Raw genomic sequence first — 18,392 nt, 5'->3', positions numbered from 1 at the left:
GGACCACCCCACTTGGCTTTCACTTCACACATTCCACTTACAATGCTACGGTGTATGAGAATTCTGCAGCCAGGACTTATGTCAACAGCCAAACAAGGATGGGCATTACCTTGGCTGACCTTTCATGGGATATTAAGTACAGGATAGTGTCTGGCGATGACGAGGGCTTTTTTAAAGCAGAGGAAGTCATCATTGCTGACTTTTGCTTCCTAAGAATAAGGACTAAAGGTGGGAATTCTGCTATATTGAACAGAGAGATCCAAGACAACTATTTATTGATGGTGAAAGGGTCTGTCAGAGGAGAGGACTTGGAAGCATGGACAAAAGTGAACATACAGGTTTTGGATATGAATGACTTAAGACCTTTGTTTTCGCCAACCACGTACTCTGTCACAATAGCAGAAAGCACTCCATTAAGGACTAGCATCGCACAGGTGACTGCAACAGATGCAGATATTGGGTCCAATGGCGAATTTTATTATTACTTCAAAAACAAAGTTGATCTCTTCTCAGTTCATCCTACAAGTGGTGTTATCTCCTTAAGTGGCCGGTTAAACTACGATGAGAAAAACAGATATGATCTTGAGATATTGGCTGTGGACCGTGGGATGAAGCTTTATGGAAACAATGGTGTAAGCAGCACTGCCAAGCTTTATGTTCACATTGAACGTATAAATGAACATGCCCCAACGATAAGTGTAGTAACACATATTCCTTTCCCATCAGACAAGGAGCCTACCTATGCAGTTGTTAACATTGATGACCTAGATGAAGGAGCCAATGGAGAAATAGAATCTGTTTCCATTGTGGCTGGAGATCCGCTGGAACAGTTCTTTCTGATTAAAGAAGGTAAATGGATGAATGAGTACAAAATCAAAGAAAGAAAGCCAATTGATTGGGACAGCTTCCCATATGGTTATAACCTGACTCTCCAAGCAAAGGACAAAGGATCTCCTCAGAAATTTTCTGCGGTCAAGCTGGTACACATTGCTAGTCCCAAGAAAGAAAGTATCCCCATGAAGTTTGAAAAGGAATCATATGATGTTTCGATCAGTGAATTTTCACCTCCTGGTGTGGTGGTTGCAGTAGTAAAGCTGGTGCCTGAGCCACAGGGTGTGGAATATAGAATATCTCCAAGTGAGGAAGCTGAGTATTTTAAGATCAATTCCAACACAGGCCTTATTACTACTGCTCGTCCTTTGAAAATCATTGAGAAGGATGTCTATGAATTAGAAGTATATACAAACAAAGGTGGTGATTTAAAAGCACAGGTTACTGTCAGGTTGGAAGACGCCAATGATCACACTCCAGAGTTCCAGCAGCCTTCCTACAGCTCATTTGTCAATGAAAGTGTCCCTGTGGGGTCTAGCGTTTTGGCAGTGTCAGCAGTCGATAAAGATAGGGGAGAAAATGGATATATAACATACACCATTGCCAGTCTGAGCTCACTACCATTTGCCATCAACCAGTTTACAGGTGTCATCAGCACATCTGAAGAACTGGATTTTGAGTCCTCACCAGAAAGCTACAGGTTCACTGTGAGAGCGTCTGACTGGGGTTCTCCCTACCGCCATGAAAGCGAGGTGAATGTCACCATATACATAGGCAATGTCAATGATAACAAACCCCTCTTTGAAAAAGTGGCGTGTCAGGGAGTGATTTCATCTGATTTTCCTGTTGGTGGTCATATCACTGCTGTTTCTGCAATAGACATAGATGAGTTAGAGCTTGTAAAGTACAAAATTATCTCTGGAAATGAACTTGGCATTTTTTATTTAAATCCTGACTCTGGTGTCCTGCAACTTAAAAAATCTCTGATTAGTTCTGGCATAAAGAACAACAATTTTGGCCTTAAGATAACAGCAACTGATGGAGAGAACTTTGCTGATGCTATGTTTGTTAATATTTCGGTAGTTCATGGGAAAGTGTCTTCAAAGACCTTTAGCTGTAGAGAAACTAGAGTTGCTCAGAAGCTAGCAGAAAAGTTACTCAAAAAGGCAAAAGCAAATGTGAAGCTGAATTTGGAAGATGGTTTTCTCGATTTTTATTCAGTGAACAGGCAGGCACCGCATTTTGACAAATCCTTCCCTACTGATGTAAAGGTTTCAGAGGATCTGCCAGTTGGTGCCACCATCCTGAGGATAAAAGCCTATGATGCAGACTCAGGCTTTAATGGGAGAGTAGTTTATACAATTTCTGATGGTAATGTAGATAGTTGTTTCAACATTGACATGGAGACGGGGATACTTAATGTTCTTATGCCCTTGGACCGTGAAAAAACAGAGCTCTATCTCCTTAATATTACAATTTATGATTTAGGTAATCCACAGAAATCTGCGTGGAGACTGTTGACTGTCACTGTGGAGGATGCAAATGATAACAAGCCTGTTTTTTTACAGGACAGTTACTCAGTTAATATTTTAGAAAGTACAAGTCTTGGTACAGAGATTATCCAGGTAGAAGCCAGGGATAAAGACCTAGGATCCAATGGTGAAGTGACTTACTCAGTACTGACAGACACCCAGCAATTTGCCATCAACAGTTCCACGGGAATGGTGTACGTGGCTGATCAACTAGACCGGGAATCAAAAGCAAACTACACACTGAAGATCGAGGCTAGGGACAAAGCAGAGAGTGGCCAGCAGCAGTTTTCTGTTGTGCCTCTGAAGGTGTTTTTGGATGATGTCAATGATTGCTCTCCGGTCTTTATACCATCCAGCTACAATGTGAAGGTCCTTGAGGACCTGCCGGTTGGCACTGTCATAGCTTGGTTGGAAACTCACGATCCAGATCTTGGCTTGGGAGGCCAAGTCCGTTACTCGCTGGTGAACGATTACAATGGGCGGTTTGAGATAGACAAAGCAAGCGGTGCCATCCGCTTGAACAAAGAGCTCGATTACGAGAAGCAGCAGTTCTACAACCTGACTGTGCGCGCAAAGGACAAGGGGCGCCCAGTTTCCCTCTCTTCTGTTTCTTTTGTGGAAGTTGAAGTAGTAGATGTTAACGAAAATCTCTATACTCCCTATTTTCCTGACTTTGCCATCATTGGATCTGTAAAGGAAAACTCCCGCATTGGCACAAGTGTTTTGCAAGTTGTTGCTCGAGACGAGGACTCTGGAAGGGACGGAGAGATTCAGTATTCCATCAGGGATGGCAGCGGCCTGGGGAGATTCAGCATAGATGAAGAAACTGGTGAGTTTTGTTTCTAATTTTATTTTCCCTTTGTAGAGGTTTTTGCAAAAGCAAAGCTTAGGCATAATTATTTTCTGCCCTTAACAAGAAGTTCAGTTCTTCTTAACAGGCAAGATAAAATTATAAATAAGGATTTTACAGGCACAGCAATGACATGATTTAATTACCTGGTTAGATTCATCACTCTGTGGGTGTGAAATAATACATGTTCCTTTTCAGAAGCTGTGTGATGACTCCATTTTGAAAGCAGTGATAGTTACGGAATGCCTCACTTCCAGTCACTGTATTATCTGTTGATCGTTGTAAATTACTCAGGTCACCTCCACAGAGTCACAACACTCATGACCTTGAATGCAGTGTTAAAGCAAATAAAGGGAAATAAGGAGCATGAAACAAGAGTTATTTCCTCCTAAAACCTATTTGTGGTCTTGTTTTTATTGTTGTTGGGAGTAATTTTTCATGGGAGTTAGCAGTCTGGAATGATATGCAATTCTGTATAATACACTTTGCTGTAGCACAGTGTTCATCACTGTTGACATGCTTGTGTAAAGGTAGAAGCACAGGGAAATATGCTTAACTGTAAACCAACTGTGCTAGCTTTCCTGTGAAGGTGGTAGTATTATGAACATCAATGTTAGAAAACAGTATAAATAGAGTGAAGATTTTTAAAATGTTGAAGTTCACTGCCATGCTACCCTGTTGGAAAATGTGGAAAAGACTTAAGTATAAAAGGCCAGGCAGTAAAACACTTAACAATCTGGCTGTTTGAATGTCTGATTGTTGTTGGGAGTAATGGTGCAGCTGTGGTACTAGAAATAGTGAGGATATTAGAAAATATTAGTCAACAGTTTCAGAAATTATATTAAATATGTTAGGTCTGTGGGTTTCCTGTGGTTTAAGCAGACTTTGTATGTCTTTGCCTAAAGCTTTTAATACAGAATGTGATATTAAAACATAAGATTAAAATGTATGTTTTGGCAAATTCAAACTGTTTAATCAAATGTCAAGTTTCTAAACTGAATATTATGAAAAACAGATGACATTACAAATGCTGTAGTTCGCGTCTGAGCATAAGCAGTTTAAAAATATTTTTATTCTGTTTGTGCTATAGTGTCTCTGTTGCAGCTGTGCACAGATGATACAGTCAAAACCTTGTGTCCGGAAACATCAAACTTGAGTGTCAGAAGTCAAGAGGATGCCTACTCTAATTTCCAGAAATGTTAAGAACTCACATATCCTACAGTGCTAATAGCAGCTGGAGGCATTCAGGCACCATTATTTAGGCAGTTGAATATGAATTTTCATGTTAAGTTCCTGCATTTGAAAATTTTGTCCCACCTGCTTATTGAGTAGCAATAACTTCAGCTAAACGAGTTCTTTATAAAGCACTGGGAGACTGGTCCAAATGCTGCAATGTTGCTCTGGATATCTCAAGATTCAACATTTATTGAACTGAAAGGAATTGTTAGGGAGAGTAAGTTAGTGCATGTCCCTCATTAAAAAATTAACCAGGGTTTTTACACTGTTTCTAGGCTAATAGGGGTGATAGCCTAGTAAGCTAGGGTCCTCGTTCAGTAAAGCGCAAATTGTGTTTTGACATGAGTGGAATTGTACTCTATATTCTACATTAAACGTACTTAGTTTCTCACCAGAATTTAAATCTAGTTTGTGGAGAAAAAAAACCCCACAACCCCCCAAACTTTAAAAGCTGCAAATATTTGTCTGTCTTTCACTCTTTCATGAGTATTTTCATGAAAACAAAGCAACCTGTACTGTTTCACTAAACCGTTCCAGAAGACACGTGATAATCCAGCAGATCAAAAGACTTTTGGATTCTTCTTCTATCTGTTTTCCCCAACTGTTTGATACAACTCTCAAAACTGACTTGTAGAACACTTGGGTGCATAGCTGCAGCCAGAGTGATGTGGAGAGCAGGGTTTGGGGGTTCAGGAGTTACTCCAAGTCACACTGTTGTAACCTGAGGGCAGAATTTGACCTGCTGTGTCAAATAGAACACAACAATGATACTCTGCTATTGGACTGATGGCAACTTAAATGCTGCTGAATGATGAATCAGCCGTCTAGCTGTAGAAAAGTGCTCAAGTCGTATACTGAATTAATTTACAAAGAGATAGCTGTTTATTTACTTTCAGCGCAGTTAATTTGTCACTTTTAAACTGACCAACTCTATTGGCTTACACACCATCTCTCCTGAAATTTGTGAAGGTAAGCAGCAGCACGAAGTACAACAAATCAATATTTTTGGCTGCTGCCTTAATGAAAAGAAGACTGCAGTATCCATTATAATCATTAGGATTTAAGCTGGGCCAAATTCATCCCGATATGTGAGCAGGCTGGACTCCAAGCAAGTCTGTGCTTTCAGCAAAATTCTGCTCGAGTACATTATTTTTATTCTTCTCCAATATTCCATCTTAATGGTGTCACCCCGTGTGCTGAGTGGGACGTGCCTGTTCTCCCTGAGGCATGTAGATTCTGAGGACGGGAGACAGTGCAGAGATACCCAAGAAGGAGCTGGCGTGCATGGTGGATCAACACCACACCACGCTGCCACATGCCTGTTGGCATGGGGCTTTGTTCTTGTTCTGCTACAGATGTGTACATGTACATATAGGTGCATCTAACTCCACTGAACATGACCTGGCTTGTGTTGTAGGTGCCATAACAGGCTGTTTCTCATTCAGGTTTGAACAGGGGTTAGTTGCTAGCAAGGCTGGGAATCTCCTTCATATTGGCCCATATGGATTGCTCAGCATAGGGTATACGTGCTAATCCTGGTGCTGTTACAGTTTGTTAAGAGATGTGCCATGGGGGTGAGCCTGCGATTTCCTTCCCTCGGTTCTGCTCTTTACCGTATGTCAGAGCAGTAGTATCTGGTAGTAACCAGAAGCATAGCAAGTCTTTGCTAGCTAGAAGTATTTGCTGAACTGAACTTTTACATGTATTTGGTCCCACAGCCTTGTGAATCACTTCCAAATTTGTTTCAGTGGATTTACTTACCTTTTCCAGGAGGCAGAGATGGTACAAATTTGTAAATCAAGAAAAAACTCTCATGAAGTAGAAGGCAGCCGTTCTTGAACTCCTCCAACTTCATCCCTGGTTTCCCACTAGTACCTAAACCAGCTGACTAAATTTCTCCTGGGTTTACAAGTCAGCTCATGATTCATAGCTAAAAAACTGGTTTAAGACTTTTCTAGAGGTTAAAAAAAAACCCAAAAAAGAACTAGTTTTTAATAGAGGACTGACTTTATTTGTTGATTCAAGCCTCAATGCTCATTGCGTTTGTCACCAGCCTAGATGTGTAGTTCAAACTAATTGATTTTCTGTCTTCATTGGTCTATCTGTGGACTGTTGGTATAAATGTCACAAACTTGCCATTTAAAATCCCTTCACTGAGGGACATGTAATGTAATCTTGCCATTTATGGATTCTCGTTTTCCTTCTGTCTCCTCTTCAGAACTGTTTTTTCTCTTTGCACACCTTGTACTCCTGAGATGTAATCTATATGATGAAGCATGTTCGTCTTCAGTCAGAACTAGTCACTGCAGGCTTTTCTTATAGTCAGCAGAGAGAAATGGGCAATTGAGAAACATGATTCATTTTACCCTAAAGTAAAAATATGAAATAAGTTGGATGACTCATGCTTTAAAAATGTGCATTTTTCTCTGAACTATGAAAGGTCCATGTATGACTAGCTCAGAGGTAGAGGTCTATGCTAAACATCTTGCTTTGGTCAGATGTAAACTCATCCCTGTTAAGTGTAAGCCAACTTTAAACAAGAATATATGCTGTTGGGTTTGCATGCTATGCACTATGTGTAGACTCCTCTCTGCTGGTTTGATATTTTTAGCCTAATTTCAAGGAATTGTTTTTCGATATGAAGCCCACACATAAATGTCCTTTTAAAAATAAGAACCGGAAAGAAGGTTTTAAGACTATAAGAAATAAAAGTTGTGCAGCTAATGTTTTGTGATTTTTCATTTTTCCAAGAATACAGTGGACAGGAACATCCCACCCTCTTTTTCATCTACAGAAATCATCAAGATCTGTTGCTTTGACCTCACTTGCAGAACTCGGTGGTTACATTCCCCTTATGCAACTCGGGCTATAGAGTCATTTCTTCAACTCTAGTACTGCTTCCCGCCTGGTGTGTTTCTCTGAACTCCTCACCAGTCTGCTAATTGTAGTTCCTTGGGAGAGAATTGTGTAAGAAGCCCTCTGTATTTCCAAATAGTTGTGACACAAAATGAGGAGACATCTGTTAAAGTTTTTTGTGGGATGGCAGTGTTCTCTGAGTTTTCATCCTAGTGATAGCTCTAATAGATCTAACTTGTCTTCTGGAAATGGCCTTTTCCAGAGGTCCTCTACTGCCTTCATAAACCCTGCATTTTCTCAGCTCTGGTATGTAAACCCTCATAGTGGTGATACCACAGCAAAATGTTGTCTTTTTGCTCTCTCAAGAGCTCGTGGTGACTCCAGCAAATACATATGATTTTATGATACCATCTACCTTGGGTGACTAATGGCCATGTAGCACTAACTCTTTTCTGTCTGCTGTGGGGACTTGGACAACTAGTGAGACTTCCTGACTTCTCAAAAGGTTGAGCTAGATGAGATCAGTCCTAGCCTAAATGCTGACGTCTTCCTTCTAATTTTTTTTAATGATTTGTGGTTCAGCTAAACAGCATTTTTGACTCAATCTCCACTTTTTAGTCTGGCATGTGTTTCTACTCTGTGCACAGTTGATGTAACAGCCTGGCACTTGAAGAGTTTCTATATTTACCCCTACGCTACCCGTGGATGTACTAGTAATAGCAAATGAACGAAATTAATTCTAGAGGAGCAGAGAGACTAGATACACTCAGCATCTTCTGCTGCAGAGACTTCTGTAGGCTTGATTGGAGTTGGTGTGGTAGTGCCCTGGGATGCAAGGAATGACTAACTCCACTGTGGAAAACTGAAGCACTAAATATTTTTCTGCTTCTCAGGAAAGCACTGAAACATCTTCTTAAGTCCCATTGAAATTGAACACAGAGATAAAATTAATGAAATGCTTAGGGGATCTTTAATGTTCTTGCAAAGCCCAGAAGCATGGACTTAAGCAATGGTTTCAAAACTTACTAACCTCATTTCCTAATGTTATGGGGGAGCCTGAGTGCCCTGATTTTCATTGGAACTTTAAATTTAGGCATTATCTGGCACTACTTCCCACCCCCATAGAGGCCCCATGATAAGAACATGAGCTGGAAATGACCCTGTTAACTTGTTATCTGTAGGTGTTTTCAGCCCTGAAATTCAAATGAATAAGCCAAGCCTGTCTTTCACAGTGCTGAAATCTTAAAGATACTATTAAATGTAGGTGGAGTGCAAATTATTACGGATTCCATGGATTTATTTATGATGCCAAGGATAGCAGTCGGATCCTCTATTTTGATTCCTTTTAAGGCACCTCATGAGTGATAGAAATTCCTGACAAACTGTGGCTAGAGTCTAAAAAGAAGCCAGTCGGTTCTGCAAACCCCTAATCATGTCTTCAAACGACTAATAATGGAAACTAGAAACACCAGATGATATAGTTTACAATAAAACAGGCCTGCCTGCACTGTTGTATCTATCTGGCAAAAGGGAATGAATTTATTGCTTCTGACTCCTTGCATCTTATCGCCGTCTTCTAAAACAGTTTTTGGTTATTGTGTATGCAAGTTGAAGGATACTTTCATTTATTACAGTTTGAGTGGTCTGATAAATATTTATGTGGGACCATTACTAGCATTTCCTTGAAAGAAGATCAAGTAAAAATGAAAATAGTTTGTGATATGTGATTTTTTTTTTCCCCCTCACTCGTTTAATTTTATGAAAGCGTGTAGGAGCTAGTGGGTAAATCTGGGCAGACTTAGTTGGAGAACTGAATACATTGTAGAGTTTTGAGGCATTAGCATTACATATGCTCTTCATTTTCCTGGTGAGTGTAGGCAAATTTCATTGCCCAGGGACAGTATTTTGGAGCCACTTAATTATCCCAGGCTTCTAAAACCAGTTTTCAAAGTAACTTCAGGCCATACACCAAGAGAAATGCCAGTGGGTGTTGCTGGGAGGTGGCTCAGGAAAGGGCTTTGCTCATTGGGGAGGCACTTGGAGCCACCACTTGGTCCTCAGCTCAGCCGCAACGGCTCTCCTGAAAAGCCTCTTTGGGAAGAAGTGTGCCAGACAGATCACAGAGCATGCTCCTGGCCAAAATCTGGCCTGTCATCCTGTATCTGTGTCAGGCATGAATAAAGCATTCTTGGGAACAGCTATTTCTGAGTCTGCGGTGTGGCGTTATCGTTATTCTGTGAGTTATCTCTGGCAGCTTTTAATCGTGTAAGGTTTCCTTCATTTATGATTTCCAATTTTAGTAAAGTAATTGTTAACATTTTTCTTTTTCTTCAAAATTAGTTGTGGTGGAAAATCAAGGGTTTTTTTCATAAATTCTGTGTCTGTGTGTTTGTAATTTCTCTGTCATTTGTAGCTGTAAATTAGTGAAGGAAGAAGGCTTGTCTTGGTTTCACTGGAGTGAATTTGTTTAACTTTTTATTTAATAATATGAACCCTAAAACAATGCATCAGGCTTATAAAAAATATTTACTTTAAAGGGCCCTTAGTATCATTCTGACATACTTTGACAGTTTCCTAAGTGAGGCCAGTCATGCAGAATTGTTCCATTCAAGCTGTTCAGCTCTCTTGGCTTTATACCCCATAAACCAGCTCATGATGTATAATTTTTATAGCTAGCTGTAATTTGCATGTTTTCCCTTTCTTGGAAAATGTTTAGAGAATCTCCTTTATTATTGTGGATGCTCCTGATGTTAGGACATTTCATCTCAATCTCTGAGTAATTTATTTATTAATAAAGAAATGCAGTTTGTATTTCCTCCCAGCTATCACCTTTATCACCCCTAAGATTTGTTTACAAGAGTATTTTCTGTTATTGTGTATTCTGTTATTCTCTTCCTTAGCATGTAAGCCCAGGAGTGACCCTACATTATCCTGTCCATCATGGTCCATTAAATTATACCCAGGTGCTCCTGCAGAAAGCTTCTGCCCAAAGTGCCAGCGATGGGACCAAGCCCAAGGTAGTAAGCTAGATGACACTACAGGAAAATTGACTTCCAGTCTCTGATGTTCAGTGTGAGCATCTGAGCACCAGCTTTATCCTGGCATCACTTCAGACCATGATCTGCTTTCCCATGTGAGCAATTCATGGTAGTTCAGAGGAAGCTGGAGAAAAATCCATTTTAGCTCTTCCAAAGCAGGAATAGAAGCCCAGGGGCAGTGAGAAGTGATGTTGTTAATGCAAATCTTCAAGCTTATGAACATGTGGAGGGCAATACAAGCAGTCCTGTCCCCCTGGGACATACAGAGGAGGATATTTTAACAGTGTCTAAGATTACGTGGAGCCGCTTCGGTGTACTGCCTAATCCTTTCCTGAAACAAGTCCAAGAGAGAAGAATCTTCAGTGGCCAATAAAATCGAGGACACATCCTGCTGTCTGACCCTTGCTGTAGGTTCTGTGGCTTTTTAGGTAGCAGTAGAACTGGACAGAGTTAATAAAAAATTTGTGAGGCTGGTTTGGAGCAGAGACAGATGTCAACACTGGAGTGATCAAAAATACAGATCCACGTGTCTCTTCCCGGTTCAGTATGCAGGTAGGCTCCAGAATTTCATTGGAAGCTGGATTAAAAGGTGCATTTTATGAAGCTATTTGGAGTTCAAGGACTACAAGTAATGGTGAATCAGACACTTGCTTGGAAAACTCTTCCAGTCTTTCATTGCTCTCATTGCTAAAAAATTGTGTCATGTTTTAAAGGCTGCTTGGCTAATTTCACTATTCAAGTCTTGGAAAGTGTTAGGTCTTTGCCAGCAAGGTAAAAATAAAATAAAATAATGTGTTTACCTGAAAATAGATGTTTGGAGATGAGTTTCTATAGCTCATGGAACAGATTCTTTTAATCTGTAGTCTGCTGTTTAATGTAAACATCTTCATTACATTTTATACACTTATGGTGTCTTATTAGCATTGAAGTGTTGCCAATAAGAAATAACTGAGAGATAAAGCCAAACAGAGAGTGCATGTGGGGATGGAGTTTTCATTGCAGTTGGTTTGCATTAGGAGTTTGCCCTAATATATTTTCGTGTTTCTTAGAGTTAAGTTCTCCACGGCATTGACTTGATCATTTTGTCCATGCCTAACAAAAAAAGGGGTCAATCCATTTAGTTGTGATTAGGAGTTTGTTACGTCTTTCTCTTTTTCTGGGGATGTTCTGAGGACAGCTCTGCAGGCTCTGCGCCTCCAGTGTTTTGCAGAGCGTGGGGGCAGGGATGTGGTGTGGGAGGCTGTGTGATCTCTTGCTGCTGACTGGGCCCTGGGCTGCCCTCCCTGACACCACAATTAGGTGACACGGGGATTAAGTTGAACATGTAACGTGGGGCAGCGTTCATCTCATATGGTTTTGGTCCCCTGGTTAAATGTCTCACGAAGGTTGAGCATGAACGTGTTGCTCCGCTAAGGTGAAGTGAGTCCTACCCAGGTGGTACAAGTTGGTTGGGTGGTTGGTTGGTTGCCTGTGGTTCCTGCTTCTGGTCGGGCAAGTCCTGCTGTGGTGTACCGTGGGAGAACAAAGTGCGTGAAAAGTGGGAATAGTGAGCGAGCGGTTGTTGTGGTGTTTGCCTGCCAGCCAGGGTCAAAACTATGACAACCATGTCTTGAAGATAGTAACCAAACAATATCTTTATAGCCAGTACACCTCAACTTTTCAGCTGTTCCCCACTGGTGACAGTCTGGTTACAACGCCTCCTCAGGAGGGAGGCAGCCTGAAGCTTCTCCTCTTAGGAAGTGCTTTTCAGTTACTTTGATGATATTTTCATCTTGGAGTTGACCAAAATGTGCTCACTGTACAGGTATGAATGACAATTCTCCAAGGTGATGGACTCAAGAGGTGTGCAGGTTTGGGGCTAAGGAGTTGCAGGGGTTTGGGTCTGGCTTGAGCTAGATGGTTGCTTTTGCCATTGAAAATCGGTTTTCAGTTATAAACCTGAGCTTGTGGCCATTAGCACTGATAATAATCATCATAGCGACTATAAGGAATGAAATTAAATTTCCTACTTTATTTTATGTCAGGACTAATTATGAAGAAGTATTTACATTGTCCTGAGAGTAATCTGATTGTATGTGGTTTCAACAGCTCTTGGCTTCCACAGTGTGACAGATACATCTGCCCATCTTTTCACAATTGAAGCCTTTGGTTTTTCAGTTTTACTAAAATTTCCATGGTAAATTCATTTCTGATTTTAGATCATTGCAGCCCATAATCAATTATATGCATAATTATTTGTGGATTTTTCCTCTTCATTTGAAAGTTTTACTGAGAATTCGTGTTCAGGAGATGTAACTTTACACACAGGTCATTAAAAATAGTTTTGCTTCTCACCACTGATTCAGTTCATAAGGTAAAGATTTTGCAAAAAGAAAAAAAAACACAAAACCTAACTGTGAATCAGTTAAATTTTTAATAACTTTTTTTTCCCAAAAGTTTTATTTTTATGAGAGAATGACTGTGGGATTTAATTAAATTTGACAGAATACTTCACAGTCCCAGAACACCTTTCATCTAAAGTACACAAATTATTTTTCACATTTTAATGAAGGAAGCTCTTTGATGTACAACGTTTATGTAGTTTCCTATTTTACTGAAAGGGTGTGAGAGGTGTAGGTAAGTTAATAGTTTGATTCTTTTTCTTGGGAAGGGGGGGGGGCAAGAAATGACAATGTAGAAATTCATTAAAAACTGATTCTATCATTCTATGAACTTTAGGTGTTCAGCATCTCTGTTATGAAGTTCTACTTGTCTGTAGCATGCAGTGGTGGGCGCGACAGACTTTTTTGTCTCCCAGCATGTCTTTGCATATGAGACCACCCTCCTTAAGCTATACAAGATCTTAAAGCTGGTTTTAAAAGGACTGGAATTTATTGTTTTTTCTTGAGATGGTCTGTAAGGATGAGCTGGTTGGCACTGCACCATTTCTATTGGCTATTTTAGGTGGGGTTCATTACTTTGCCTTAATTATCATTAAGCAGTAACTCTCAGGCGATGGCAGATCCCAGTCCAAGCCATTGCCAGTAATTAACACAACTGCCTCTGGGATTATAACCTATTTTGCTGTGGGGGAAAGAGCACTGGATAGAGGCCAGCACCAGCAACACAACCTGATCCATGGCTGAAGTCCTGGGCTGCTGGCGGCAGCTGTCATGGATGCCGGCAGACAGAGGTCAGTTGGAGCAAAGCCTCAGCAGACTTTGGGGTTGATTCCTCTGGGCAGCACTGGGTGTTCCAAGTAGCTGGGAGTTTTTCCCAGGGATGGGGCAGCCTCCCTCTCTTTAACCTTTCCCAGCACCGCTCTTCAGAGACGCTTGCCTCATCCTTCTCCTGAAGGAAATCCTGAATACAGCCGATTCAGCCCACGTGAGCTACTTCCATTAGAAGCCTCACAAACTTTTACTGTGAGATTTTTCCTCCCTCTGTACCAGGATTGGGAAAGTGTGCTCTGTGCCGTCAGTGCTTACATGCAGAGCAAATTAATGGTGTGTCTTCATCTCTGCAACAAGCAGTTACACCAGCCATTTGCTAATGAGATGAGGTGCTTTTTGTGGGCGTGTGGCTCCTTTGCATCCTGGTGTGGCTCTGTCTTTAATGAGATATCTTCGTTTTAGGAACATGTTGTTCAGTGTGGGCAGAAAGCTGCTTCTGAGGTGCAAAGCATTCTTTTGGAGAAAGGCAAAATAATCAAAAATGAAGGCTGCGCTTACATGACATTTGGAGAGGAGATGGGGACTGTTTATGAGGAAGGAACAGGGCTGGCATTTAGCTGTGCTGACTAAAGGGTAAATGGCAAAATCTGTTTAATAAATGTGACCTAATGAATTTAGGACTGCTGACTCTAGAGTTTGGCCCATTGCTGCTTCACTCTAAAGGTGGAAGGTAATATTTAAATTATTTCAAAATTATCTGAACTGTAAATATTGAATATGTTGATGCTGGACGTGGAAAAAGAAAACCCCAATCTACCGGTGGAGGCCACTGGCTGTAGCCATTGCTGCAATGCAAAGTGTTGTGCTTTTGCCTTGTTAGGATTACAGAAGGGGTTTTGTTGTCTTTGTGTAAACATACCAGTGTTTGAAACTTTTGCATATGTTTCAGCTCTTTCATGGGGATTTCCTTTCATTGCTTAATCTTTCATAATGAACATTAGTCTGTCGCTGGCAAAGATAAAATCCAGATAATTCTCAGAAAATCTGTTTTCTCTATCTCTGTACCCACACATTAAAACTCCTCTGATACCCACTGGAAGCTCTGTCTAGACATGGAACATAGCCAGAAATAAACATGTGGTCACAGGGAAGGTGACTGTGCTGTTTTGCACTGTCAGTCATAATCCGCTCTACTTTGAGAAGAGGATTTGGGCTCCTGGAAAGTCCCTGGAGGGGATGGGAACCTCTGGCAAAGGAGCCGTGATCCCCTTCCCTTGGTCACCTAGGTCCAGGAGATACTATCTTCCCCAGCGTGGTTCCTGAAGTGCTGGTCTACACAGGGGAAAAAAAAAAAAAAAAAAAAAAAAAAAAAAAAGAAAGGTTTTTGCTAGAATAACTTGAATTGCTTGTGAAGAATCCCATTTTTGCAGTAAAATAAGCCTGTGATTCCCAGCTCTCTTTAACCTGTTTTGACTGTGATAAAGGCAGCGCATTCCTGGTCTTCACTGCTGTGTCCTACCACCTCTCTGCAGTGGCTGTTTTTCGCATAGCCACTTGGTGAGCCAGTTGAAGAGGACAATCAGAGGAGAACTCATCTTTTTTGAAGGAAAGAAGTGAGGGGATGAGTTCTCTGATTGGATTTGTGGGCCCTGAAAGCACTAGGCATTTTGGTGAAGGTAGGGAAGGGAGATCGGGCATAAAGTGAAGGGTTGGGTTGCCCTTTTGATGCTTGTGTGAACTTATGCTGGATTAATATGACTGTGACCCATGGGTTTGAGAGCACCCATGCACAGAGCTGCAGTGCTGTAACTCGTGTCATTAAAATTCATGCTGAGAATACATAGACATTTACAAGCTGTCCATATAGGAAAATGTAGCTCCCTATTTTGTAAAGGCTGCTTGATGGAGAGTTGTCCTGATAAGCCAGAAGTGATTTTAGCAGAAGAATAGCTTGGAAATAACATGAGGCGAGAGCCGCTGCTTTGTCCTGGCTTTGGTGTGGAAGTGGCAGCTGTGACGGGCTGAGCAGGATGTGTGCTAACACAGGGATTCGGTGTGTTAGCTGATTAGGATGCTTATTTGCTCTGTGGTGTTCATGGTGTGGGCCCCTGAGCCTCCAGCTGAAATCCCAAGTCAGAGCAACTATCAGATGGATAAAGCTGCTTACTATATGTTACAGAGAGAGATAAAATCCCTCTGGCAGTGTGACTAACCTTTTCATGCCTCACTTTACCTGTCTGCACAATAAGTCTAATGATCATCACATTGTCAAAGGCATTTTTGTGCCAGTTGGGAGACTTGCATGATTAATGGCTTTAAAATGCTGTGAGTGATTTTGATGGAAACACGTATCAAAATGCATTGCAGCGGTTTTGTATAATGCAGTCACTTGGTATTTGGAGTTCCAGGGTGTTAAAGGAGAAGTGCCTTCTGGAGTCAGTGCTTTCCCAGTCTAATCTCCTAGAACTGTAGCATCTCTGTGGCCTATTTAAGCTAGTACATTAATTCCAAATAATTATCTATAGAAATGTTACATGGACTGCACTGCATGTACCCAACAGCCAGGTGCTCAGGTTGCCCATCATTCCTTTCAGCCTACTGGAGGTGAATGATGCTCTGAAACCTGGCTTACTGCAGTGCTGGGTGGAAACAAAATAGAAACTAAATTTCAGCATTAAGTGAGACAAATCCTTACTGTTGCTCCCTGTCAGCTGTAACTGCTTTGTAACCACCATTTGGCCCTGCCAAATGATTGTATGGAGCTCCATGCTACAGTTAATTTTATAATGCGTCATTTTAAGGATGGAAAAAATACAGCTACGGTATATTTTTTAGCCATTCTTGCCAGTCATGGAGCTGATGGCCAGAGATGGAAAGGGGTCTTGGATGTTCCCCTTGGTAAAACATTCCTTGTAAGAAATAATGGAAGAGCATTTTGGTGGACTGGGGAGTTTTTGGAGGAGTTGTGCTCCTGCCTCTCAGGCGCTGTGCAGAAAAGCCACTTGGTTAATCCTGTGCCAGATAATGCTTTCTGTGATATCGCAAATAGTTTATAGAGGGTACCGGGTGAGATGGGGCTCCACCACTAACCAGAAGCAGAGCTTTCATGCCAGGTTATCCCCTGGATAGCAGGACCTCCAGCCATGCACAGCTGGCAGTGTGCCCGGCTGCAGGACAGCAGACAGCAAAGCAAAGCACCCCAGAAATGTGGATCTTCTGTGTCCATGCCATGGTTTGATGCATGCAACATGATTGTAGCAATGTGGCAAGGATGTAGGCGAGGTCGAGGCACATGAGCTCAGTCAATGCTTCTCTCTTCATTTACCTTAATAAATAATTTTGTCAGCCACTAGCTAACCTGCCTGCTCAGAGTAATTTCCATGTCAGTAAGGAGCCCTGCCATGATGTCCTTATTTTAAATCCAGTACGAGGCTCACCAGAGAGGTGACAGGAATTAGTCTGAGAATTAAAAAGAAAAATTTCCATTTTTAGGCTTGGGGCCAGGAGGTTCGAGGCTGCACACAGAAGCCGAGGAGGCAGATTAATGCTTCCTGGCTCGAAAACGTGCTGAAGGAACACATCTAGCATGGCTTCACTGCCTTGCCAAAATGTTTGCTGTGTTATGTGGCATAAAAGACGTTAGTAGTTCTTTTAGGGAAGGATGCTCTGCCATCTCATATTCCTCCCATTTTTCCACTCTGTTTCAATAACCATATTGACTTCTACCCCACAATCAGAGCTGCAGACCTCTCCTTTCATATGATGCTTGAACTTATCTGTTTTTGTTGGATTTTTTTTGGTTTTATTTTGTTGGGATTTTTTTACATCAATGCGTGAAAGTGGCTTCCTTTCCAGTTCAATCTGAATTTCGAGCTATTCCCCATCAAACCCCCTGTTGTCTCCACATGACAGTACTTTAACTCCAGAACCATTTGTGTTTTTTTCTCTACAGCTTTTCAATAGTCCGGAGCTAAAGCACAGATCTGGAAACCTTCCTAAAGATTTCAGGAAGCTGTTGCTTATTGTGGTTGGGAATAATTTAATGTACCAGTGTCGCAGCCTGGTCTGGCTTATATGTAGGGCTTGGTAGTGCAGAAAAGGAGTTTTTATTTAATGGAGACACCTAAGGGCAAGGCAAACACAAAGACTAGTGATGCTACAGCCTTGGTTGAGTTACTTGATGTCACTGAAATTAATTTATTTATTGAATTATGTGTTCTAAAGGTGTCTAAGCCTTGGAATGGAAGGTACTACAAAGACTTTTAAGAATTATTAAACCACAGGGCAATAAAATGCCTTTCCCTGTCCCTAATAATTCATATATTGTCCCTTTTTTTTTTTTTTTTTTTTTTTTTTTTTTTTTTGTGCAAATGGCTTTGTGTTTCTAATAAGCCGGTAAGGAAGTAGGTCTCTAAGTAGTGATATTACTAATGGTAATAAGCAAAGGCAACACGAGGAGGGAGTGTGCACTGAAGGTAATGTTCCCTGGTCTTTGTCACCAGCCTCTGTTTTGACTTTTTCATTTGTGATGGTGATGAGCAATGTTAAGAGTGTCTCTTGGGCAACATACTGCCTGCATGATGTGATTTATGGACCAGTATTTTAGCAAAGCCACAGTATTCTGCTTTATTCTGAAGAAAGCTTTTAAAACATACAGAAGTTGGGAAAACATTATTTGTCTTTTAAAAATGAAATTCGTGAATGGATGTATATAACTATTCTGTCACCATACAGATGGGCAGAAAATGTTTAGTTGTCATGACAGCAAAATGTACAGTATCACAAATGAAAAAGAAATATAGAATTAAAAAGTACTGTCTTGCCAGTTGTTATACCATGGCAACAGCTGCTGAATGTGAGTTTTATTATCCTGAAACTTCAACTCAAAAACCTCCAG

At 41.1% G+C, this 18,392-nt stretch overlaps 1 protein-coding gene across 1 annotated transcript; it reads left to right on the top strand.

Annotated features, from left to right (window-relative positions):
* Window positions 1–347: 347 nt before the first annotated feature.
* On the top strand, window positions 348–3,192 carry LOC104470240 (protocadherin Fat 3-like; the record flags this gene model as incomplete). The annotated part of the gene is made up of 1 exon (XM_010085088.1): window positions 348–3,192. A coding segment is annotated over exon 1 (2,845 nt), but the record flags the coding sequence as incomplete, so codon positions are not given.
* Window positions 3,193–18,392: the final 15,200 nt, after the last annotated feature.

This window comes from Pterocles gutturalis, unplaced genomic scaffold (genome assembly GCF_000699245.1).
Source record: "Pterocles gutturalis isolate BGI_N339 unplaced genomic scaffold, ASM69924v1 scaffold27000, whole genome shotgun sequence".
NCBI lineage: Eukaryota > Metazoa > Chordata > Aves > Pterocliformes > Pteroclidae > Pterocles > Pterocles gutturalis.
This window is presented reverse-complemented; position numbering and strand designations above follow the sequence as displayed.